Source organism: Oreochromis niloticus, linkage group LG14, assembly GCF_001858045.2.
Source record: "Oreochromis niloticus isolate F11D_XX linkage group LG14, O_niloticus_UMD_NMBU, whole genome shotgun sequence".
Classification (NCBI taxonomy): Eukaryota; Metazoa; Chordata; class Actinopteri; order Cichliformes; family Cichlidae; genus Oreochromis; species Oreochromis niloticus.
The window spans coordinates 34,956,867-34,981,471 of NC_031979.2; the positions used below are offsets into that span (position 1 = coordinate 34,956,867).

At 41.8% G+C, this 24,605-nt stretch overlaps 1 protein-coding gene and 1 long non-coding RNA gene across 4 annotated transcripts in view; one reads left to right on the forward strand and one right to left on the reverse strand.

Annotated features, from left to right (window-relative positions):
• Positions 1-22,515, forward strand: part of pak4 (p21 protein (Cdc42/Rac)-activated kinase 4) — a 45,928-nt gene extending 23,413 nt beyond the window's left edge. For all 3 annotated transcript variants that reach the window (XM_005461136.4, XM_005461138.4, XM_005461137.4), the window contains exons 2-11: positions 872-1,099; positions 1,284-1,489; positions 2,747-2,951; positions 3,532-3,750; positions 3,978-4,436; positions 5,325-5,458; positions 6,966-7,092; positions 13,146-13,271; positions 13,358-13,492; positions 14,706-22,515. In XM_005461136.4, coding sequence (XP_005461193.1) covers positions 899-1,099; positions 1,284-1,489; positions 2,747-2,951; positions 3,532-3,750; positions 3,978-4,436; positions 5,325-5,458; positions 6,966-7,092; positions 13,146-13,271; positions 13,358-13,492; positions 14,706-14,861 — 1,968 coding nt within the window. In that variant the 5' untranslated portion in view covers positions 872-898 and the 3' untranslated portion in view covers positions 14,862-22,515. The remainder of the gene's footprint in view (positions 1-871; positions 1,100-1,283; positions 1,490-2,746; positions 2,952-3,531; positions 3,751-3,977; positions 4,437-5,324; positions 5,459-6,965; positions 7,093-13,145; positions 13,272-13,357; positions 13,493-14,705) is intronic.
• A 167-nt stretch (positions 22,516-22,682) lies between these two features.
• LOC102076849 (uncharacterized) lies at positions 22,683-24,583 on the reverse strand. The gene is made up of 3 exons (XR_267371.4): positions 24,489-24,583; positions 23,151-23,228; positions 22,683-22,799 (listed from the first exon to the last, which is right to left on the reverse strand). It is a non-coding gene; the product is annotated as an uncharacterized LOC102076849 (long non-coding RNA).
• Positions 24,584-24,605: the final 22 nt, after the last annotated feature.

Sequence of the window (24,605 nt, forward strand, 5' to 3'; positions counted from 1 at the left end):
AGTGCAGAATCGTGTATTCGTCTGTTTTATCTGGCATAATGTGAGCTATTAATGGCTCACTGCAGAGCATGTACGTGACACGCCGCCGAGGCTGCCAAAACTGGCCAAAAATCACATTTGATTAATGGTTAAAAAGAAACAGGATTTTGAATTGTTTGACTCTCAATTAACATCCACAAGAGGCCAAAGCAGTGCAACAAAAGACTACTCGTTTAGTATTTTTTTTTTTTTTTTAAATTGAGTCTGTCTCCAAAAACACATGCGAATTTACACTGACAAGCAAAGCAAAGATTTTTTTTTTTTTTTTATGTTTCAAATAAAAATATCTGCTAAGAAAATATTGTTTGATATTTCTGCCGAGGTTGAAGCTCCAGCAAGTCTTACTGTGTAGAACATCTTTATTATTTGACTGATCAGTTTCAGTTTGTGGACTTCATCAGGTTCATCATAAAACAGAGAGCCACATGGGGGGGAGCGCTTTAAATATGATAAATTAAAAAAACCAATTACTTAAAATAAACAAATGGTATAACTGAGTGTTTAAAGAACAGGTAAAATCAACAGAACACATGATAAAAGGAGCTTAATCAAACATACCATGCAAATTAAACCTGAGTCATTTTAAAACCATGACAAGAAAATTTAGAATTTTAGAAAGTCATTCATTGAGAAGACTTCATCCACAGCCTCTAAAACCCTTAAATGAGATGTGACTTTTAAAGCTTGACAGCAGTTGTTTTCGAGCGTCGCTGCCTGTGAGCATGCACGTGTGATGTGTTTTACATATTTTACTTGGGAGTTTTACATTTGCATTTTCTCCTCACTGTTATTTTCTGTTAACCTTCATCCCTTTCCTCCTTCCTCCACACAGGTCTGATGCTCGGCCACAGCTGCCATCATGTTTGCCAAAAAGAAGAAGTCTCGTATCCAGATCTCAGCTCCGTCCAACTTTGAGCACCGTGTGCACACGGACTTTGATGAGCAGGAGCAGAAGTTTGTCGGGCTGCCGCGGCAATGGCAATCACTCATCGAAGACACGGCGCAGAGGCCCAAACCCTTTATCGACGCGACCATCATCACTACTGTAGAACCGCGAAAGGTGAGCGGAAATCAGAGATTGAGTTTATCATACCGATTCTTTAGTGACAGATGATCTGAAATATTCTCGTGATTGTAGTTTTCAGTCATTTTTATACAAAAACAACATACACTGCCAACCTTGTAACCTGCTAACTTTACAGATTGTAATGCATCCTCTCTTCTGTTTTTTTAAAAATCTCCAGACCATCGTACGCGGCAGCAGGATGGGAACAGAGTCTCTAACATGGCTGCTGGATGAGTTCGACACCATGTCCGTGACTCGCTCCAACTCCCTGCGGCGAGGGAGTCCTCCCACGCACCCTCGCAGGGACTCGAGCTCTTCAGGAGGAGGTGGAGGGCAGGAGAACGGAGATCCTCAATACAGACACTACTCAGACAGACAAGACAGGTGAGACAATGAAGTGCAGCTCCCCGTGGAGTGATAATCATGCACATTTGCTGCGTTCCTAATTCCTCGGAAGTTGGATGCCGAAACTGTTGAGTGCGTTCCGGTAAAGTCGAAAAAACAGAAAAGCAGGGTAGAGCAATTCGTCCATTACTACCAATACAGCATAATACAAAACACCACTGCAGCACATTCATGGATGCATCCTAATCACTGGACAATCCATGGCTTATTTAGTGAGTCACAAATGACAACTCACAAATTAATACTGTTTACATTCACTGCCGCCATCTTGGATTGTTAACTCAGGGTTGATGGGGCTGAGATAAGGGGGGTGTTCCAATTCTGACTTCCTCTGGAAGGCACCGTTACTCCCTACACACCAGATATTTTCAGGACCAGCTAAATAACTCTTACTCATGAATATAGGATTACTTAATTAGATTAGTTTAAGAAAACTACAAGTTTAAGTCTACAAGTACGAGTGAAGAAACTTAGTGAATTGTCATGAAATCTAAACTATACTGAAATGTTATTGTGTACTTACCAGAAATGTTCTTATATAGTTTAAGTAGTTTTAGTGTTTTAAGTTTCATTTTTTTTATTACTCTGTTTATGTTTTGTTTTGGTTTGGTTTTTTTTTTTTTTATTATGTGGCATTTTTTCAGGTTGTCTGCACAGTCATGTAGACATCCCAGTCTCAATAAACATCTGCACCAGAGTAAAACTAAAGACATTTTCTGTGTTTGTTTATTTTGTCTTATTTTATTTAAGTGCAAAATCTTGTTTCAGATAATTGCTTTTCCATCTTTTTTGGTGGAATAACTAAAATGTGTACCACACCGCTTTTTAGTTTTTTCACTCAACTGAAATGACCTCCGTTTACAAAAATAATTAAACTGAAAGAAAACTATACGGGAAATGTCTTTGCTTTCGTTCTTCTTGACACAACCTGCCTAATGAGGCTTCAGTCCTTTTGTTCATTCAGATTTGGCATGTCAACATGACTGTGAGTCATCTGCCTTCACTGCAAGCTATGTTTATATTATAAAGTCTATTTTGAACTGACAAACACCCTCTGTAATAAACTGTAATAAATAAAAATACTAAAACTGAACATTTTCAAACAATAAAAACTAAACTGGAAACGACTTGAAAATAAATAAAATGCAAAATAAAGGAGAAATGCAAATTAATTAAATAATATAAAGTTATAATATATCTGTTCTGTATTTACATTTGTGTTGATGTGATTTTCAGAGACCGACCCAGACAAGACCAGCAGAGCGGAGGTGACCCCCGCCACCAGGGTCAGCGCGGGGTCCGTCCTCCTCAGGCAGATGAGGTGATCCAGGGCCGCCCCCAACAGCAGCCCCGAGGCCAAGAGCCCAGCAGAGCCCAGAGGGACAGACAAGCCCCCCCTCCTCCCCCTCACAGAGACAGACAGCCTCGGGACAGAGACCAGGTAGAGACGGAAGAACCTGGCTTCACATTCACGGCTGTGTTATTATTTTTAAGGCTCTTTGATGCTCAGTTCTTGCTCAGTTTTCTTCGGATTGACTCCCCCCTCACAAACAGAAGGCGTCATCACATTTACCCAAAAGTAGAGGAAAAAAATGTTGAAACTGAGAGAAGAGTAATCTGAAGCCATTTGCTTCACACTGATATCATGATTGGAAATTTGGGCATGTTTGACATGAACATTGTAACAAAAGGTCGGTTGTGGTTCAGTTTGACCCCTTGCTCCTTTAGCCCACATACTCTCGCAAAATAGTAATTCTTATAGTTGCTTAGCCACAGAATTAAACGCTGTATGAATGTGTGTGAGTGGGTGAATGAGGTTTGTAGTACAAAGTGGTTTAAGTGCTCAGAGTATAAAAGCACTTTGTAAGTGCAATTCCATTCACGATTTATAGTAAATATTATAGAAAATAAAAGCGCAACAGGCAGTACAAGCACCTCCTCTCTGTTGGTCTCTCTTTCAATACTTCCCATTAATTTACTTTCTCTGGATCTTTCCCTCTCCTCGGGATCATGGGGCTCAGCGGGATCAGCCTGGTGACCACAGGCCAAAGTCCAGCTACGTGGCACGGGACGGCAGTCCTCAGTCTCCCAGGGACAAGAGGCCTCTCTCAGGACCCAACATACGCACCCCAAATCTGCCAATGTCTGAGGGAGTGATGAAAACTGCTCAACAAGCCTCACGGCCATTTAACACATACCCGCGGACAGAGAGCGATGGCGGACGCAGCCCCACAGGACAGGTAGGGGTGGGAAACCTCAGGGAACCAGTGATAAAATCACAGACATGTCTAAACTGAGCCTGCTGGCAGATCTCCAGATCAGATTTAGCTACCTTCTTTGTGACAGTTACCATAGCTCCATAATAATCCTGACACTCATGCACCTCACGTCCAGGGAGTAGGAAGATATTGTGACAGAAAAGCTTCATTTAGATTTTATAATTTTGTTCTTTGGCTCCCTTTTCCAGGTGGGTCGACACCATGAGTCCTCACCTCAGAACGGCCCCTCTAGCGGCTCCGTCCGAGGTTCCTCTGGCTCAAAGCCCCCTATAAGCCACCCACACCCTCATCACTCTTCCCACCCCATCCTGGCCCCTGAGTCCTCCCAGCTCCCGCACACCCCTCACCCCAACGTTCCAGCCCCACGACCCCCGGTACCGTCTGGGCCCGCTGCATCGGGTGCTCCTCCTCAGGGCCGCTCACCACAGAGGGAACCCCAGAGAGTTTCCCATGAGCAGTTCAGAGCGGCGCTGCAGATGGTGGTCGATCCGGGCGATCCGCGGACCTACTTGGATCACTACATTAAGATTGGTGAGGGCTCCACAGGGATTGTGTGTATTGCTACGATGAAAAACACAGGAAAACTGGTCGCCGTGAAGAAGATGGACCTGAGGAAACAACAGCGCAGAGAACTCCTCTTCAATGAGGTAAAAGATCTGTTTGGCAACTCAAAAAAGTCAGAATTAACATGCCAGGTTATGGCAAAAACGTCATAAAAGTAGGGAATGTAGAGCGTTTGGTTATTCCAGTTGGCTCGTCTACTCTGCACTGTTTACTGCACTGACGGCCATTGCCTTAACCAGCTGTGAGGTCACTGATCTCTGGACGTCTGTAATTTATTTATTTTATAAAAACTGACACAAGTCAATGTGTGACGTTGCTGGTGGCTTTTATTTGAAAAGCCACTATGGTAAACATACAAACCTAGAAAAGTTGGGACACCGTCTTAAATGTAAATAAAACCAAAATGCAACTTCAGTCAGATTCATTTACATTTTTGTATATTTAAAATTTATGAAGATAAGTTTTTAACACAATAAACAATCAAAATGTAACCCAGTTTAATCAGCACGGTTAAACACAGTCAATACAAATGTTGCGTTTGTTTTTCAGAGGCATTCAGAAAGCTGGCTGAACCAAAGAGGAGACGAGATCTTTCTCTGTTCATACAGATCTGGTTTTTTTTTAATAGTCTCAAATCTAAAAGTAATATTTGATGCTTTCCTGACACCAGCGCATTTTTCCAAACATAGATTTTTATGTTAATACATCAGAGTGGTAAGAAATACGTGAAATCTCTCCCCACACTTGATTCAAGATAAAACCAATAAGTAAGAAGTCGCCTTTAGACACATCTCATGAGTCTGCGCTGCCAAAGCAAGCGTTGTGGGGTTCACGCTCCATCTCGCCTTCGCCTCAGTTGCAGATTTCCACCTTGGATTTTAAACACTGGACTCCCTTCATGAGTGACGAGGCAGGGCTTCAGTGCGATCAAAGTAATGTGATGATCCTACCTCTCTGTGTGGTAACTGCAGGTGGTGATCATGCGGGACTATCACCATGAGAACGTGGTGGAGATGTATAACAGCTACCTGGTGGGAGATGAGCTCTGGGTCGTCATGGAGTTCATGGAGGGAGGAGCGCTCACTGACATCGTGACACACACAAGGTGAGAGAAACACTTTATACATCAGTCATTTATGCAGGACCTCGCAGTATTAAATGGCTATAATAATAACAATAATAAGAGTAAAAATCCAACTGTCTATTCATTTTCTTAATCACTGAGCCAGTTCAATGTTTACTGAGTTCTTCCAGCAACAATATTTGATATTAATTACCAATATATACACACACTAAACCTTAATTTATGCTTATGCAGTGAATATGCGTAGAGCCTATGTAAGTATCTGGCACTGATGCAAGCATGTGTGCACATGTTGATCTCCATGTTTGCTGTATGACCAGTAGCTAGGCCGTTCAAGGCTTTATTAGTGATTTAATAAAGTCTCAAAATGAATACAAACTTTAGCTGTAAGGCAGTGAAGTGAAGCAAGAATAAAGGTGATGTTAGCTAGTTTCTGTTAGCTTAGCTTCTGTGTTCTGGACCAATTAAAAACAAGCTAATGAGGACTGAATGCTGGAATTTAAGTGGGAGAAAATTAGTTCCAAGTTACTGACTGTATAGATTTGGTTTTCTGAAATGTTTGCTAATTGAAAGAAACCAAAATACTTTAGGCATTGTGCCCATTATATTCCTTTTTCATAAGCTTTAAGCCATTTAAGGCTGCCCCTTATTAAGTTGTTCGTTCACCAGATATGATTTCCACCATAAGGGGGCGCTGTCTCCTATCTATTCAGCACAGAAACATACTGCTTTACAGTAGTCTGTCATTTTACGTTGTTTTCCATGCAACAGGAGTGAGAGTGTTTGGCAGACTGAATCTTCTAAGTCTAAAACACACATAGGGGCTCATAAAGTAAATCTGGATTGGTGTGATGGGAATATTTTAGTCATGTCACGTAAATAATTTCTGTCCCTCTGAAAACATTTAGGTAATACATCATGTAGGATGTGCTAGTTTCACCACCCCATCTTGCTGTTTTTATATGCGGAAATGTTTAACAGTAACAGACCGATAAGCTGCATGAGCTAATGAAACAGTTATAGGTCTTATTTACCAGAGTCACTGAAATCTTGCGCTGGCAGGTGGTTATTTTAGGCCTGGAGACTTGCAGTACACTGATGGAAACTGGGTAAATGATGACAATAAAGAGGAAGCCAATTTGCTCGTTAGTTTACTGAAATAGAAACGTTCAAATTCATTAACATATGACCAGAGAATAGTGAATAGGGTTTAAGCCTAGCTTGTGAAAATGCTAACAAACTGTGCTGATTGTCGTAGGTCAGAAAATGTGATGTTGTTTAAGTAAACAATGATTTGTTTGCTAATTTTCACAGTTTAATCAGATAATTTAATTTCATGTTATTTGGAACTGACAGTGTTTTGGCTTTAGTATCTCTTAAGGTTGTACTAAAAGAGGTCTTTAAGTCTTAAATTGCACTTGTGTTTGCATGTAGACACCCTGTGTGATGCACATTATTGTAGCTCAAGAACTTTTCACTCCTGACTGTGAACTGAATCACAAAAACTGGTGTCTCTGTTTGTCTGCAGGATGAATGAGGAGCAGATCGCCACAGTGTGTCTGTCTGTCCTGAAGGCGTTGTCTGTCCTTCACACACAGGGTGTGATTCATAGAGACATAAAGAGCGACTCCATCCTCCTCACTCATGATGGACGGGTATGTACTACACTTCTGTAAGAATCAGTTTAAGTTCCTGTTTTGCAGTGTAACACTCAATAAAACTTCTCTGGAAGGGACAAGCGTTCAGATGTTGTCAGCATTTTCCACAGAATTAAGTTGTATTGCTCTGCCATTGCTCTGCCATGTGCATCTGTAAGTGCAAAAAAACAAAGTCATAGTACTGTATACGCTTTGTGAAAATAAATATCAGCAATAATCAGCTGACTTTCATGTCAGTTCCTCCTATGAAAAGAACTTTACGATGATAAGCTCGTCCAGCTCTGCAGCCTCAGTGAGCTCAGCGTGCGAACTGGTTCTCCAAATGCTCTGGTTTCTGGTTAGAGCGACCCTCTAGCTCACAGTCGGATTTCCCAAGCAGAACAAAAACTATCTTGTGAAGGATGGTGGGGTTTGAGTCGCTGAATAAGAGAGCAGCTAAATGCCACTTGGTAATCCTGCCGGTGGGGAAGTGCGATTGGCAGTTGTTAGCTGGTTTGCAGGGACTCACCTTTCAAAATAATTTTGAGGGAATTAAATTAAAACCTAAACAATTAAGAACTGCTTTAAATTACATATGAAAGTCTGCCATGTTATATGTTAATAATTTGACAAGAGTAAAGTTTTTTTCCATAGAACCAAACAGTTTTTTATGTTGGAGGAACGCAAGAGGAAACCCCAGCCAGCTGATCGGTCAAAGTTTCACAGGAAGGTGAATCATGTAGTTCTGTTTTTAAAACAATGGCCTCACACTTGTGGTTTTATGTCAGACCACAAAGTAGTTGCTGAGAAAGCAACTTTTTTAGCAAAAGACTGTAACAGACCTTTTATCGCCAAGCATCTTCTATTAGTCACACCAAGAAGAGCACAAATATCGTAAATCGCAACTTGTGCATGTCTAAATGTAGGCTTGCACATGACCGTTGTAGTATCACCAGAGGAGATTAGTTTCCCCTCAGACCTTCGTATGCCTCGGCAGTGCTTGCAGAGGGCTGGAGAGCCCGTCAATAGACAGAACTCGCTGACCTCCAATCTGAGCGTTACTGGGCTGGGACAGCTTGAATTAAAACTTGTCCTCCACTTGATTATGTGGGTCAAAATGACAGAGCCTTCTATGACAGGGGTGTTGTTTCTCTGGTCCTATGATCACTGAGCTCTCCAGCCCCACCCTCAGTTCCCTTACTGGAGTTTGCACAGTTTTTTTTAATGTGGTGCACTTTCAGTTTAGCAAGTGTAACCCAGGTGTTTTTTTGTTTTTGTGCAGGTAGAATGTACAGATTTCCCCTAAACACATTCAGCAGCTTTTTGACCACCTGCACAGAGCAGGTGGTCAAAAAGCTGCTGAATGTGTTTGTGTAACTATGTCTGTTCAGTACGGGGCTGTACATAATGGGCAACTTGTGGGCTGCAGTTTTTTGGGGGGAGTTTTTTTGTTTACTCATTTGTATGTTGAGTGTCTGATTAATCTGTCACAGGAAACCATTTTAAATTAAATAAAACACGTTAAGCGTGAAACTGTCAGTTGATGAGGTAAAGCTTTGTTGCCGGCTCACCTCTCCATAGGTCTCTTTGAGGATTAAGACTTTTAGGAGTTTGGGCTTATGCTTGACGTTGAGGTGAAGGCGTTTGGTACTTACTCATGATGGTTAAACTTCGTGATTAAGAGATGTGAAAAAGCATTAATGTCAAAGCTAGCCAAATATACATGCCCACGTATGTACTGCACACGGAGTGGAGCAGGCAGCAGTCACTCAAATGGAGAAAAAGTGTTTTGGTAAAATAAAATAAAACCTTCATCCAAATACTGTCAAACTTGCCACTGCCTTGAATCCAGCCTACACCAGTATACCTGCCACGTTGAAAGTGTATTAGATATATAGAAAGGGCAGAACAGACAGATGTAGAGATATTCAGAGTAGAGATGAGTTTGAAATGTCAACTACGAGGAGTTTTCAAACACTTCAAACAAGGGAAGAATAGAAATTTCAACCCACGCCAGTATTCATATCCATGTAAATCACTTTTATGTAATAATTTCCTTCACTTTAACAAAAAGGCTGTATCTCCTATTTAAAAAAAATCTTTTTATGCTTAGTTTAATTTTAAAATTATTAATTATTAGCTAGTTATACAGTGAGTACAGTTGAAGTAAGACTCTTTTCTATTTAAATGTGAGGGTGGAGGTTTCCCAGTAAACCATTACTTAAGCAGAATGCACTAACCACTAATATTAATAGCATTATCTGAGTTTTTTCTGCTGTAGTGCATCACACTGTCTGCTGTGAGAAAGGACTGTGGCATGCGCCCATAGTGGTGCAGCTTTATCGTTTCTACTTAAATTTTATCTCTCGGGGTGCAGAAACTCTGCAGGATGCACTGCAGCCACTGACAAAACCAAGCCCACTTCTTGCACGAGTTAAAATAAAATGGCAACTAGAAAAAGGAACCAGATGCCTTTTAACCACTACTGCATCTGAGACAGATGCCCAATCGCTTCCTGCCTGGTGACAAGCAAGTTTCTGCTTTCTACAGAAAATGAAACCACAGTTAAACCAATAAAAAAAGGAACTCATCCTCTGGTGTGTCATAGTGTGCGCACACACACACACACACGAACTGTGCCTCTAAAACTGAAGAACTTTGCAGGTTCTGCTGACTTAATGTTTTAATGTCACTGCTGCCAGAATTTTCTCACATAGGATAAGTTGATGTAACCGTGATGCTGAATGCCTTCACTGTGTGTGCTGTAGCTCTTGCATCACAACATGAAAAACAAAAGTCTGCAGAAATCCGCACACATTTCTTCATAGAAGACGAGGCTCTGTATTTTGTATGACGAAATGCCCAAAAATCAGTTCCTCATTAGAAAAGTTTTTTGTGCTGTTCCTGTAGAGAAGTGGCTGCCGTGTATTTCTGGCGTCGTTACACCTGCAGTTTCTCCTGGCATTGTGATCATCGTCGTTTGTAATCCTGTTCACATCTCAGTTAATAGCTCATCAGCACAGAACAACAATTTGCCATATTATACATTAAATTATTAAACTGCAGCTCAGCAGTTTGCCACCTTTCCTTTTTTTCATGACCTCATAATCATCTTTGATCTAAATTCACACCCCTTCAGTCAGAAAGTGCAGATTCAGATCACGGATGCTAGGCTGTCTGTAACAGCTGTTAAAGCTGCAATCAAGACCACACGTTTCTTTGTAACTCTTCAGCCCTGCAGGGCCGAGTTGGCCCACCGCTTCTTAATTCATGTTTAATAATTAGAATAAATTCCAGTGAGAGGAAACCTGCTTATACAGTGTAGTGCGTATATATTATACACAGACGGAGGTCTTTGCTGAGCCTCTTCTGAGAGCGTACTTGCTGTGCAAGTCACACATTTGATGCTACTGCATAAACCACGTTGCACTTGATCACATCTGATGAATGCTTGTGGGTTGATGTCTTTATGAGCTGTGGTTTCGCCATCCCCTCGGCCTCCAGATCTATGCATGACCAAGCGTTTGTCTGCAGTGACACCAAAGCGCTTTGTCTACTCTGTCGTGAGACAGATAAAGCACCTGCCAGCTCTGTTTAATCTTCCTGTGAGACTCTGTGTCCACAGTTTGCTGCAGTAGAATAAAATGAGTAAACCTGCTTTAACATGGCAGAAATGTTTCTATTGTAATGTCTCCAGTAGTGTTTTGGTAGCTCTAATGACCTTCAGATTGTTTAATTTATTATCTGTATGGTGTGTTGTCTAGTTTTTCAAACACTGCAGATTCTACAAACACAAAGTGTTAGTCATAATAATAATAATAATAATAATAATGAACTATTATTTTAATTTCATCTTTGGGGGGGGGGAAAGGCTCTAAGGCAGGGATTACACTTGCTTACTGACACAGATGGACATCACACATGAGTCATTCCTATTCTCCTTTTTTTCCAAGTAGACTTGGAGTCCATCTGTAGGGTTCGTGTTGGTTCGCTATAGTTCTGTTGGAGAAGTCCTCATGGTCCCAAAAAACTGGTGGGCACGCAGATGTTTGCATGCAGCCTTGTGCTCAATGTCTGATGAGTAAATTTACATCACTTGGATGCAAAAACTTTAACACCCACACAAATCTTCATCACCATCTGACAAATCTTATCAGTCTAAATACTGAATGCTAGTTGAAGCTCAGAGGAGTCGCAATATAAAATACTCACCCATACAGCACTAAAACTGAAAGCATAACTTCCATACATGTCTAAAGACAGCAAATGTATGAAGGGTGGCAGGTCCTGTAAATGATTTTCAAAAGTAATATTTTTCTTTATCAGTATAATAATAAACAGTTATAATGAAAAATAAACCCCCACAACCTTCTTAGAGGAAACAAGTTTCAGAGTATAACCAAAAATAAATAATTTCTCACCGTTTTATTGCCTGTAAACCAGCTTTATAGTTAAAAACATGGCTCAGGTTAACATGAGTCTAAAGTGGCATGTCTAAGGAGTAAATTTGCCAGATTGAAGATGATGTTGCACTTCTGCAGAATAAATTGTTTCCCGTTGTAAGCAGAGGATGTCATGCACCATCCTAGTGATAAACTATGCAGTCGTTTTATTTCCAGTATCTGTATTAGTAGTTAAAGTTTCAGTAAATTAAAAAATCAAGTCAGAGTGTTATCTGTTAGCACTCTGAATGAACCTAAACGGGTTACAATAAAACAAGAAGCACTGATGTGCATGCAGGCTTTGGGGGAAGTAGCGGTCTGCTTATTTGAAAACCGTAGTTTGAAGTTCTCTGGGTGGTCTCGTTCTCTCACAGAGCGCTTCCTGTTGGCAGCTGTGGTGTTTTGGTACTGGGCTGGGTTTTACTTGCTGCTTGTGGTTTGGCCTGGCAGGGGAAGCAGAATCAGCCAAGCCTGAAGCATTTCTCGGCAGAGGGGCGGGAGTGTTTGTTGTGTCTGAATGCACCTGCGTGCTGAGCAGTGCATTTGTGTGATGGTTTCATCTTCCTACAGTAAGGCCAGGCAGTGGGTTTTTGTTCTGGGTTGTGCTGTATCGTCTGCTGGACGTGGAGCTCAGTGACCAACATGTTCACGTCTGTGTATGGTGGTGTTCACACATGTGCAGTGTGCACCACTTCTCCTAACAGGCCGTTTCATTTCTCTTTATGAGTAATCTGAGCCCAGCAGCCAGCCAGTGTCTGAGTATGCAGCCATGCAGAAACTTTCTCTGAAAGAGGTGTGGATGGCAGCGATGCCTGACTGTCATGAGGTCATGTGTGGTTCATCAGATAAACTGTCTGAATATTTATTTTTATGCGGCTGAAACGGTAAACCGATAACCATTCTGGCTCTGTTACCAGGAATCTGTCATCTAGTATCCAAATGGTGTTTTCCACAGAATCAGATTGTATATGAGTGCATCATGCAGGCAGGAAAGTACACCCACACTTATCTAAACAAATGAATGAATAATTGGACATATATATAAAGACACACACACACACTTGGGGAACTTCGAAATTCAGTCCACTAACTCCACCATCCTAATCTGAAGGTAGCTGCAGTCTTAGCCTTTGGTGTCTATCTGACCCATAGCCTGTATGTAAAGGATGTAACGTCCGGTTATGACAGGTGCCCAGCTGGGATCACCTTGACTGTATAGAGGTTTTGGGGAAAACATGCCTCAGCTCTCTGCCTCTGTAAACTCTTATGGGTTTATTTGTTAGTTTTTATTGAACTGAGTGAAAACGAGGGATGAACCAGGGTATCATCCCTTCTTTGGTCAGATTGTGTGGAGAGCATCAGACTTCATCCATCTTTTAATACAGTCTACACTCTGACTGTAGAGCAGCCACTAGGTGGGGAAACATGACACAGGAAGTGCTGGAGCTAGCTGTTTAGCAACAACAGAGCGTTCAAAATAAGAGCTATGGGGACTGTCCACAAATAGACTCAAAATGAGCACGAGCTGCTCGCTCAAGTAAAGTCTGTTTGTGAAAAGCTGCAGAAAAATGTTAGATGTTAACAATAATGTTCCTGTTTCTTCTTTTCCTCCTTCCTCTCCATCTGCAGGTGAAGCTGTCCGACTTTGGTTTCTGTGCACAGGTGTCTAAGGAAGTGCAGAGAAGGAAGTCTCTGGTTGGAACTCCATACTGGATGGCACCAGAGCTCATATCCAGATTACCTTACGGACCAGAGGTAACACTCTGGCTGTGTTGTCTGTCAGGATAAACCTGTATTTTTGTCTCCACCCGTCACTGACGGTCTCTCCTCTCTGTGTCCAGGTGGATATCTGGTCTCTGGGTATCATGGTCATAGAGATGGTGGATGGGGAGCCACCGTACTTCAATGAGCCGCCACTCAAAGCCATGAAAATGATTCGAGACAACCTGCCACCCAAACTGAAGAATCTGCACAAGGTACAGAAACAGAAGAGGGGGCAATAAGCTGAAAACCAGGAAAAAAAAAAACAGACAGATGAGCTTTTAATAAAACCAGCCTTTGTATGAAACACAGTTGGCAGAATTTAGTGTTTCGGTTTCCCCTTAGTGACAGAAACACAATCAAAAGCACAGCAATTTATTTTAGTTTCATATGAAAGCAGAACTTCTGCTTCCACAAGAGGAAGAATGGAGTGGTGGTGTTAATGGCCACTGCTTTGCACGGGTGTGATTATAATTTGCCCTTATTTTATTGTTGCATGAGCAAAATGACATGCAAGGTGAAAGGAGTGTTCAGTAATCTGCAACATGTGATTTCTGCTTAGTGTCATCAAGCAACAATGACAGAAGTTATCTGTGACCTGGCTCAGGTCCTGGTGCTGATGCCACCACCTGAACTAAAGAGTCACCAAAAGTTGCTTCTGTTCATCTGGAAGTAGCGTTTTCAGAGGGAGAAGCGTTTCGTCACTCATCCAAGTGACTTCTTCAGTTAGTCCAAGTCACTTGGATGAGTGACGAAACGCTTCTCCCTCTGAAAACGCTACTTCCAGATGAACAGAAGCAACTTTTGGAGATTTACTTACCTGGATGATTGAGAATGCATCAAGACGAGCTAAAGAGTATCACATCCATCAGGGCAGTACGCTTTCAGATTAAAAGAGGTGTTCAAAGGGAGCTAAGATTCTCATTTCCATCTTGAAATTTTAAATCCTGGACTCTCCCAGACTAACTCTGCATGATTCACAATTCAAAATAATACTACTTTTATTTATTCTGGATCCCTCGGTGCATGCGGTCTGAAAAAAGCTGTTTCAGCTCCTGCAGGGGGGTAAAGCTTCTGTGCAGCTTCCACGTGCCTGAGATGACCATATCAGGCATGTCTGCTCTCAGGGGCATAAAAACTGTCTGAGACTGTTTTTTGAACTAAAATATTTGAGTCTTTGGCTTGTAACAGTGTTTTTCCTGCCTTACAATGGGTCTTTGGGGCTAATAACTTCATCTAAACACAATCAGTAAACATAAAGTACAGGCTTCAGCTTTTATTCATGTTTTAACAAAACAAGTAAACTGTGAGTGACTGACCAATGTGGTTAAATGAAGAAGCTGTTAGATTAACAGCTGGATGTTTTGGCATCAAACAATTAAAATCTTAACTCTAGCATCAGTAACACCTGGATGTCTCTTCTCCCAGGTCTCTCCTCTGCTCAAAAGCTTCCTGGACCGGATGTTAGTGCGAGACCCGGCTCAGAGGGCCACCGCCAGCGAGCTTCTCAAGCACCCGTTCCTGTCGAAGGGGGGGCCGCCGTCCTGCATCGTGCCTTTGATGCGGCAGAACAGGATGAAGTGAGATAATACGCGCCACTAAGACGCCTGGACTCTGGAGATGGTGTTACAGGATACTCCTGCACACACAGGAGTGACCCTCGGAGGTCACAGACAGGAGACGTGAAAACAGGGTGTGCAGGAGTATCCTCTGTGAGTCACTGAACTGCGAGAGTGAATTCCCTAAAACAAACAGAGGCAGTAAGGTGGAGTGTGTGTGTGTGTGTTTCATACTTGTGTGTGAGCAGCAGAGCAGCCTCCTGTAAACACTTTTACCTGAAGAGCCTCACCTGGAAAGATTAAGAACTGTGGATCTTTTGTTTTTCTCCTATCTGTGGACCTTACCTGGATTTGAGGTGTGAAGGTGAGGTTTTGCACACCAGTCTGATGCTTTGAAGGAGCTGAGAGCCCATTGGCTGATTTTTAACATCACTATAGGACAATCTGTAAGCCGATTTTCTTTCTTTCGTTTTTTTTCCTGCGTTCGGAGACTGTCCTCATCACAGCCAGAACTTACTACTGAGAGAGGAAATCTTGTGGCTCCGACTTTATTCTGTAGCCTTAAAAACACTAATTTCCTGTCGTAAACAAGCAAGCGTACACTAAGTGAAAAAGTAAACACTGGAGTCGTGGTTTCAGATGAATTTTCTTCTTCTTTTCTCCTGAAGTACAATGAACATAGAGAGCTATATCACTTGTGATGTTATACTATCTCTGTTTTGTGATTGTTTTATTGTTATTGTAAAGTGTTTCCTGGTTTATTTTAGAGTGAGATGTGATAATTGTTTTTCTTAAGCACTGTTGACGAGAGATAGAAGCTGCACTCCCAGTTTTATTTTGTTTTTTAGATAAAGACCACATACAGCACACACACACAGCCTCTTAAACCTGGGTCTGAGTGTCTGAGTCACCCCCTGGGTTTGGTTGATTTTCACTCGTGTTTTTAGAACAGTAGGGTTTAAACACTCAACGCTCACTCGACAAACTAGAAAACGAGCCTGAGCTGCTGAGCTGAGTTTTTATTCTGTGGTCGTTTGACGTTTTTGTTAGAAGTTTCCAGCTGCTGACATTGTTCCTCTGCTTGTTTCGTGTTTGATTGCCCTCCTGCGAGTCCACTCTGAAATAAGATAACACCAGGTCTCTGTCACCCAGAGGCTTTTATTTATAGGACCATGTTAACACTATTCCACCTCACAAACAGAAGTGTCAGCCATGATTAAGAAAAGCAGCTTTGTTGTCGATGAGCTGTGCTGCTCACACTCCAGTGGACAGTGTCTGTTGGAGCTTTAACACTCGTGTGAAAATCAGCTTCCAGCTGCTAATAATGTAGAGATGTTTAAAAGCTAAAGAAAGCACGAGACCTGAGGCACAGATTTACCCTTTAAGGACAGGTCACCAAAATCAGGCTTGTTCATTTTTCCTCTGGACTGTGGTGCTGCTTATGCATCTAGATCGTTTTGGTGCGAGTCGTGCAGTTTTGGAATTATATTAAAGCCTTTGCTTTAATATAATTCAACTAAATGGTTATTAAAGTGCTGAAAAATACGTCTGCAGAGCTTGCCATCATTGTAACCGGTTACTCAAACGAACGGTTTGTTTCATGGGGGAACTATTTTTTTTTTCAAGTGAAAAGAAGCATGTAGCCTGCTATCATTAGAGATCAGCCGAGAGGGAGGACATTAATTTTGTGGTGCAGCGTCTGTTTATTCAGCTCTTTGGCTGCACAAAGAGAGGAACTGTGCAAATTCAACCAGCACAGATGCTTTAGAGTGTCTGCGGTCCTCCAAAATGCCAACAGGGTTGGGTCAGATGCTGATTGGTTAATAATCTGGCTCAGCAAGAGAAAAGAACAGCAATAAGCTCATTGCAAAGAGGAAGAAATGCAACCAAAAGAAACTGGCTAAAGTGGAAAGTTTTCATTCATTTTAACACTCGGTTTAGCTACAGAGAAGAAAGAGAAGCCCGGTGTGTATTTTGACTTCTGTCCCCTAAAAACAGTCAGCTGCTGGACCAACAACAGCACAGAGTTGACCATATTTTTTGGCACCACTTTGGTGACAGTACAAGTTTCAATATGTAAATGTGGACCTGGAAGCTCTGCTGGTGCACAACCATTAGCCTCTCGACACGGCCGCTTACACTTCCTTCTGGAGAATGATACGCTTTCAGATGTGGTTTGGTTGAGAAAAAATAGTTCCTGCATGAAAATTCTTGATTTTTGTATAAGGGCACTTCTGCTGAGCTTATCGTGCTTTCAGGACTATTTCATTCCACAGTTTTGTAGATCCATGTTCTCCAAACCTGTGCAACTCGCACCAAAACAATCTAAATGGGTAAAGAGCGCTGATGGGTAGAAGACGAATATGGAAATGTGATCTTTTTTTTTTCCGGCCTGCCCTTCCTCTTTTAATTTTCTTGCAGCTCATAGAAATCATAACTGTTACCAAATGGTGATGACTCAAGTCTCAAATTCCTCCTTAGATGGCTGAAATCGACTGACAGTATCACAGTTCGCTAAAAATAAACTAAAACCTAAATTTGAAAAAAAAATAGAAGAGATCTCTTCAGTTTCAGTCAAATATCTTAAGTAATCCGAGGATTGGGCTGTCTACACGACCACATTGTAGCACTCAAACATGCAGACCCACTCAGGAAACTGATTTTAAACGAAGAATTTTTAAATAAATAAAGATATAAACTTATAAATGAAAACTACTTATAATAGTTCAGTTTGATTTTTTTGTTTTTTTTATGCTTCTGCCCTGACGATCCTAAGACCGGAAAACGGAAGTCCTTCCATGAAAACTTAGTCCGTTCTTCCCACCTGACCCGCTCAGAATCAGCTGATTTTTCTTCATGTACAATAACTTTAGTATATTTCATGAAGCCGTGCATAATTTTGCCTTCATGCTGTGAAAACTTTTTGGTCACGGACCATCAAGAGTACAAAACTTTGCACTTTTAATGAACAGCAAGCCTCCATTAGGGGCTGTAACTCTGAAGGTAAAATGTTGCACAGCTTCATTCCATAAACTGAAGCTGGTGTACAAAAAGCAGTCAGCTGATTCTGAGGGGGTCAGGCTGGGCACAGTTTCAGACTTAACTACCCGTCTGAGGTCTGTGCAGTGTGTGGCTGTGAGCAGTCGTTCTTAGAACGATGGAAGGAAAGCTGTTTCTGCTGTGATCCAGCGCCCTGCAGGGAGACGGAGATAAACAACCTGCAGACGCATTCCTATCTCAGCCTGTTTCCATTCCTTCTTTGTCTTCCAGTTCAGCCTCCACATCCGACCAGAACTCGGTCAGGTGGCTTTTTATAAACTGCCAACCCAGAATACTTCCAATCGATGGACACAGGGAAACATGTAGCACACTTACAGGTGCCTTCTGCTTTTTGGAAACACACCTGAAGGTGTATGATTGGGTGGCCTTTGGCACATTTACTGTACTTGACATAAATGTATTGTTAACCATGCTGACACAGCAGCTGTCTAACTGGCATATTTGAAGCTTTGTACAAAGAGCAGCAGCACAGAGTAGAAGCACATCAAAGCAGGAAGTAGGTTTTAGTTCAAGCTCATTGTTTCCTAACATTGTTTATCATTTCTGCAAGGCACAGCTAGCTGCGGTTTGAAGATGGTTAAAATGACACCCTCTTTTCCAGTTGCACAGGACTGCTGGAGTATTTTGCAAGTCCAAAATAACACCTTTTTTTTTTTATCGCAGGGTGCAGTTCATCCTCCATCTGAGAAGAGCTGTTTTAGCTCCACCCCCTTTAACCCAACTAACTTCTGATTAAGAATCATTTTTGACCCATCCATTTCATTCACTTTCCAGCTCAGTGCTCGACGCTGTCCCACTTTAATAGGGTGAGAAACAGGGAACAGATGTGACAGTTTGGATGACTATTTGACTGGTCAGTGAAAAAATAGTTTTAAATTATTCACACCTTCCCTTTTTTTAGCGATAGACTGTATATAAAAGATGTCTGACTGTGCATAAACTGGATAATCAGCATCTGACTCTAATAATGAAATATTTACAAAAAAGACCTCTATACAGCCAGAGTAGCTGCCCCCTTCTGGACATTTAGAAGAACGCAGGTGTAAAGCTTTGTTTTTGACACTGGATTGCTTCTGTGGTTTTTATCAGACGTGATATCAGTGAGCCTTTACTCTGTTTGCCAATAACAAAAATAAAAGAAGACAACCTGCTCCTGGCGTCCAGGCAACAGACCAGTAGGGCCTCCACACTGACGCTGACGTGTCCAACTCCTTAACGAGGTCCAGTGTAACTGGTCTCTGTGTTTTGGGTCAGGGAGCGATCTTTGACAAACCCCAGCTTTAAAAAAACAACAGCTTACACAACGCTAGTCATTTTCCTTTGGTTGGAGGCCAAAACATGTTTGGAAGCAGCTGCTCGATATTTGAAACTTTGGCCTTGTTTTCAGGGATTTTTCCAGTCTTAAAACGAGCCTTTATGCACGTGAGAACATGTCAACAGGGTCTGTGTTACCTTCACTGGTAGAAATGTGTGATTTCAGCTTACTTCAGACCATTTCATAAACAAAAACAGTACGCCTGTGTTAATGACACCCTGGTTTTCTTTGGCACAGGCTAAAAGCTGGAATTTCTGCAGGTTTAATATCCACTGCCCTGACAGCAGAGATGTGGTAGTATATAAGGAAAAGCAGAACCGGAACCACTTTAATGATGCAGGCTGAAGGATTTCTCACTGAGAGCAGCATCACCCCGCACAGTTTCACAGTTTTTCTTCTGTGGTCACATTAAAGACGCAGACTCCATTAGGCGGCACCTCAACCTCGGGGAAAAGCTTTCTTTCAGCCGCTTTAACCTCTAATCATGTAATAATGTGTTGACTTTTTAGCTTCAGGAGCTCAGCACTGAAGTGCCCATGCCTTCCGGCTGTTTTTCATAAAAGTGGAGGTGGAAAAAAATAATTTCCACCCCATGAAAACGTGCGTTACGATATTTTCCATGCCCGGGTTTCATCTGCATGTTTTTGTGCCACCACAGGATGAACGTAGGTTAATTGTAAACCTCGTCCCTGCCGCTCTTTTTTTTTTTTTTTTTCTTCCTCTTCAGAAGCATCCGCTCAGTTGAAACGTCTCGCAGGCGTTTTGTACTTTGTCTTCTTGGCAGCTTCCCAGACTGTAAATTATCATCTGGATGTGTTCTGTGGTGAAAAATGGAGCAGGCCGGTAATGAGTCACCGAGTGCGAAAGGCGAATGAAATGTCGGACTGGATGACAATCTTTATTTAGTGATTGAAACACTCTGAACTTTGCTGTTCTCTGTTTTGTGTCTCAGTTTTGATTATCGATCCCAGATTAGCCTCTAAATTCATCTTTAAACTGAACCTTTTCACACTGATTAACATGAAGACTGGCCTCCTGCTAATGCTGCTGATTCTTGTTGGGTTTTTATTGGCTGTGTTTCCTGCTGAACTTTGTTAATCTGTTATAAGTTGCTGGTTAAAATGACTGGATCATACTGGGTCCACTGGAAAAGCAGAATGAGAGTCCAACTCTTAATTGTTTGTTTTGAAGCCACATCAGCCACACCATTAAAACCACTTAAACCTTGTCACTAATGTGGGCAGCTCTGGTCTGTCTGGAGTAGGACTGCATGTGTGGCAGCAGTTCTTTGGGGTCTCTGTGGATCAGGCACCGGCCTTTTAACACATCAGAAGGTCATGGGTTCAAACCCTGGCCATTTGCTTCCTCTTCCAATGCCTCCTCAGGCTTTCTCTGGAAGAACAGTGTAGGCTATCATCTTCCGCATAGAGACAGGGGAGGACATCCAGGAGGCTTCCCCAGCATGAGAGCCTCGTTCACCTGTTCAGCCAAAGCCCGTGACCCAGCATGGATCAGCTGAACCACAAAAGCTGTACAAGGTCGTGGCTTCTGCCCTCATTTCTCCTTCTCCTTCTTCATAACTCAATTTCCTTCGGGGTCAACCTTCAGGATCAATAAAGTTTTATTGAATTGAATTGAATTGAACTCCACCAGTCTGTTTTATCTGTGTAAAATGTCTCACCTGCCTGTCCTCCACGCTTCATCGTGCCCTTCACACACTTTCATCAACAATAAAAAAGGAGAATAAAAAACTGAAAAACAAAAGCAGCAGTCAGAATCGCTCTCGTTTCCTCTCGTTTTGAGATGATGGATGAGTTGCTGCTCCACACGTGCACTCCTTCCAGCGAGTGCAGGCGGCGACGTCAGTGAGGAAGATTAAATGTAAATATTAATTTAAAAATATTGATTAAATGAATTGGTGCAAAAACAAGATTCTCCCAACACTGAGAAACGTGTTTGTTTAACACAACCAAAAGAAATGTTTTAGCTCAACAGGAAGTCTGTGTCCAGCTGTGAGAAACCGCAGCTGTCGGGGAGCGCTGGCAGGAGCAGAACGTGTTCAGGTCACCTGTGAGAGGTTTGAGTGTTGTGGCTCATTGAAACCGTTAATCTAGATTTGCTTTAGTTTGTGCTTTCCGGTTTAATCGGTCACTTCACTGCCCTCAAACCTGCGATGCACAGAGAAACCAGACCAACGGCTTCAATCTCATAATTTTTAACTTTGTTCTGCAAATGTTTCACGTGTTTTTCTTGCAGTGGAAAAGTTTTGGCACGTCTGGTTCGTGAGTCGAACAGAACATGTCCACGATGAAGGTCTAATATGAAACATTGCAAGTAAAATAAATATATTTTTGGATGTTAATGCGCAGGAGTCTGTTCATAGCTGTTTTTAAGTTTTCTTTCTGTTGTGTGTGGAGTTTTTGTTTTTGTTTTTTTTATTTTAATTGTTCCAAACAGCGGCCCTGATCCCGGGTCAGATCGAGTCCCTTTTAGTCTGGTGACAGTTTTTTGTCATGTTGTAAAGACACTCTGTTTTTTGTATCAGCCCTGTTTGATCAGCTGTCCTTTATCAATGTGAATCTTGTTTATCTGGTGTGCCAGATGTTTAAGTAGCCGTAGCTACGTGTCCGTGGACCAGATTGTACTGCTGTGTGTGCAGACGCGTCACGATTTCATGCCTTAACATTCACAGTCACTACTTGACAGACGATTAACTGACTCTGACGCTGGGACTGCCGGTGACGGGGAGAAGGACACTTCCATGATGCTTTATCCTCTTCTCATCTCACATATCTGAGGGGTCTTCATCATTTAAACATGCTTAAAGTGACAGCTCTCACTGACATTCCTCACAGACATCTGATTGATTGATGGGGGCAGGGAAGAGGTCCAGTCCAAAAGGATTTTTTTCAGGAAGCAGGGCTGCTAACTTTCATTTGTCCTACAGATCTGTCAGAGGCGTCCTGTGGATCATTTTGTTAACTGGGTTCAGGGTTTAGTGCCTTTCTTTGAGGCATCGTTTTTAAAAGTTTTCCTGCTTCTTGGGAAAACTCCTGCAGGACCTCCCTCTGGTTTCCACAGCGAACGAGTAACTGACTGGAATAAAACACGTGAAGGGGAAACAAATGGACTGTTCAGATTTCCACTGACTTGTTGAATATCTGATTTTGTTGATGTGTTGTTTTGTCAGACATGCGAGCGACTACCTGCACCGACTCGTTTCTGTAAATGTCACTGGTGTTGTAAAAACATAGATTTTACTCTGCAAATTTTACTTTTTTGCAAATACAGTTTTTGTAAAGATCCCCAGAGTCTGTGTATTTCTTATTTCCTTTCTTCATGTGCTTGGTGTGTTTGAAATGTTGGTCATGCATAAATGTGTTTACATGGTGGAAAACAAAGACGACTCAAAGCGCTTGGCCCAGTAACAGATCGGAGGTTATTACAGAGACACCAGCCAGAATTCAGGTGAGAGGTTTAATTTTAAAGATGGCATCTTCATGCTTTCTGTTTGGTACGTGGCTCAGTGCAGCTCAACCCTTCCTCTATGACTTGCGGCTCTTCTGACCACGTCTGAGGTCTCGATGACTGAAATAAGCGAACATGACAGTAAACATTTTTTTGTTACATTGTCATTTCTAAACATATGCTACCCGTAAACTGAATTTGAAACATTTAAATTAGTGCGTCACAAGCTGGCTCCTCATCCTCGTGCCTAACGCAGCTCTTCGCTCTCAGACACTTAATTATAGGTTCATAGTTTGTAAACATATGTTACAAGTGGCCATGGCTGTGCAGAGATGTTTGAAGGGGCGGGTGCTCAAAGTTAAACAGGGACACATAGAACCAAGCTGAAGAACAACAACCCACAATCACATCACACTATATCACTGTCTTCAGGTGGGGAACAATGCAAAGCAAACGTAGCCTATGTTTTACCTGATGGGTCCAATGTTGCTGTTGAGGGGTTGCTGCTGATAGTGCTGGAGGGCAGGCCTGTGTTGATCTGACACTAAGCTGATTAAACATGTGTTAGGAGATAATAATAAAATGCAAAGATTGGTGACAGTGCTTGAAACCATGATCCAGAATTCTTCCCTTATTATTTATTCCTAGTGCGATAATAATAAAGTGATAAGAATTAAAAAATAAAATAAAATCATAAATATAAAAATGTATTTATTGACAAAATAATGTATTTATGATAATGATTTGTTTGACTATCCACTCTGTGCAGGCAGAAAGCTTATTAAGTCTGCTGCTGTAAAATCAGCATTTTGAGATATTTGGAGCATCATGTAACTGATGCAAGCCAGATCCTTTTATTTAGCAAAAATGTGATTAATAGTTAAATGTTATTGTTGAAGGGCACAGGCAGGAGTCCACATGCACACAAATTTAAAAAATAAAGTAAAAAGGGAAAGGGGCTGGTGCCCAAGCCCCCTGCACGTGCCTGCAAGTGACTTTAGCTTGCAACTAAAGGGGAAGTCCACACAAGGAAGACATGCATTAACTATTTTATTGACAAGCGGTGGGAAGGATCAGTGAATCGGTGGTGACGTATATGAGCAGAAAGTCTGAAGTCCATCAGGCAGGAAGTGAGAAAAACCAGGTCAGCTCAGATACAAATACATTGCTAGAATTAATCTGCTCCGGCATGAGTCACATGACCCAACAAAACAGACTGGGAGGCAGAGCCTTCAGCTGTCAGACCTCTCACTGGTGGAACCAGCTCCCAGTTTGGGTTCAGCAGACCATTACTTGATATATTGTCATCATTTTTACAACTACATGAATGTACTATTGCTCTGTGATTTGTTACAATTACTGAAGGCTACTCGCCACCGAGCTAACATTGTTAGCTGGCATTAGTTGAGGTTAGTTCATAGACCACAGACTTTTAGACTTCATGGACAGCATTAACAACCTGCTAGCTGCAAATAATCATGTGCAGTTCTGAAAGCAATACCAACTCGATTTTTAAATCTTAATATAAAGTGAGTAACAGTAGGGTGGACATTAGGTAAGGCTGCACTTTTTGCAGTGATCTCGTATAGAAAACTATTTCTGTATCGGGAATATGTTTCTTTCTGTCTGCTTACAGAACTGCACATGATTATTTGCAGCTAGCAGGTTGTAATGCAGCCTTCAGTAACAGTAATAGATCACAGCAATAGTACATTGAAGAAACTGAAGTGGCAAATAACCCAGGTAGCTACCACAACTAAAACAAGGAAGTTGCAATAGGTTAACGTTAGCTGTTTAAAAAGAACTTACTTCCAGATGTTTCTTTAGGTTGGAGCTGTAGTCTTTTGACGCTGAGAGCAGCTTGTTGCTGGCAAACAGAGTTTGCATTGCACGGTCAGATTTCCGGTCAGAGGCTCTTATTGCATG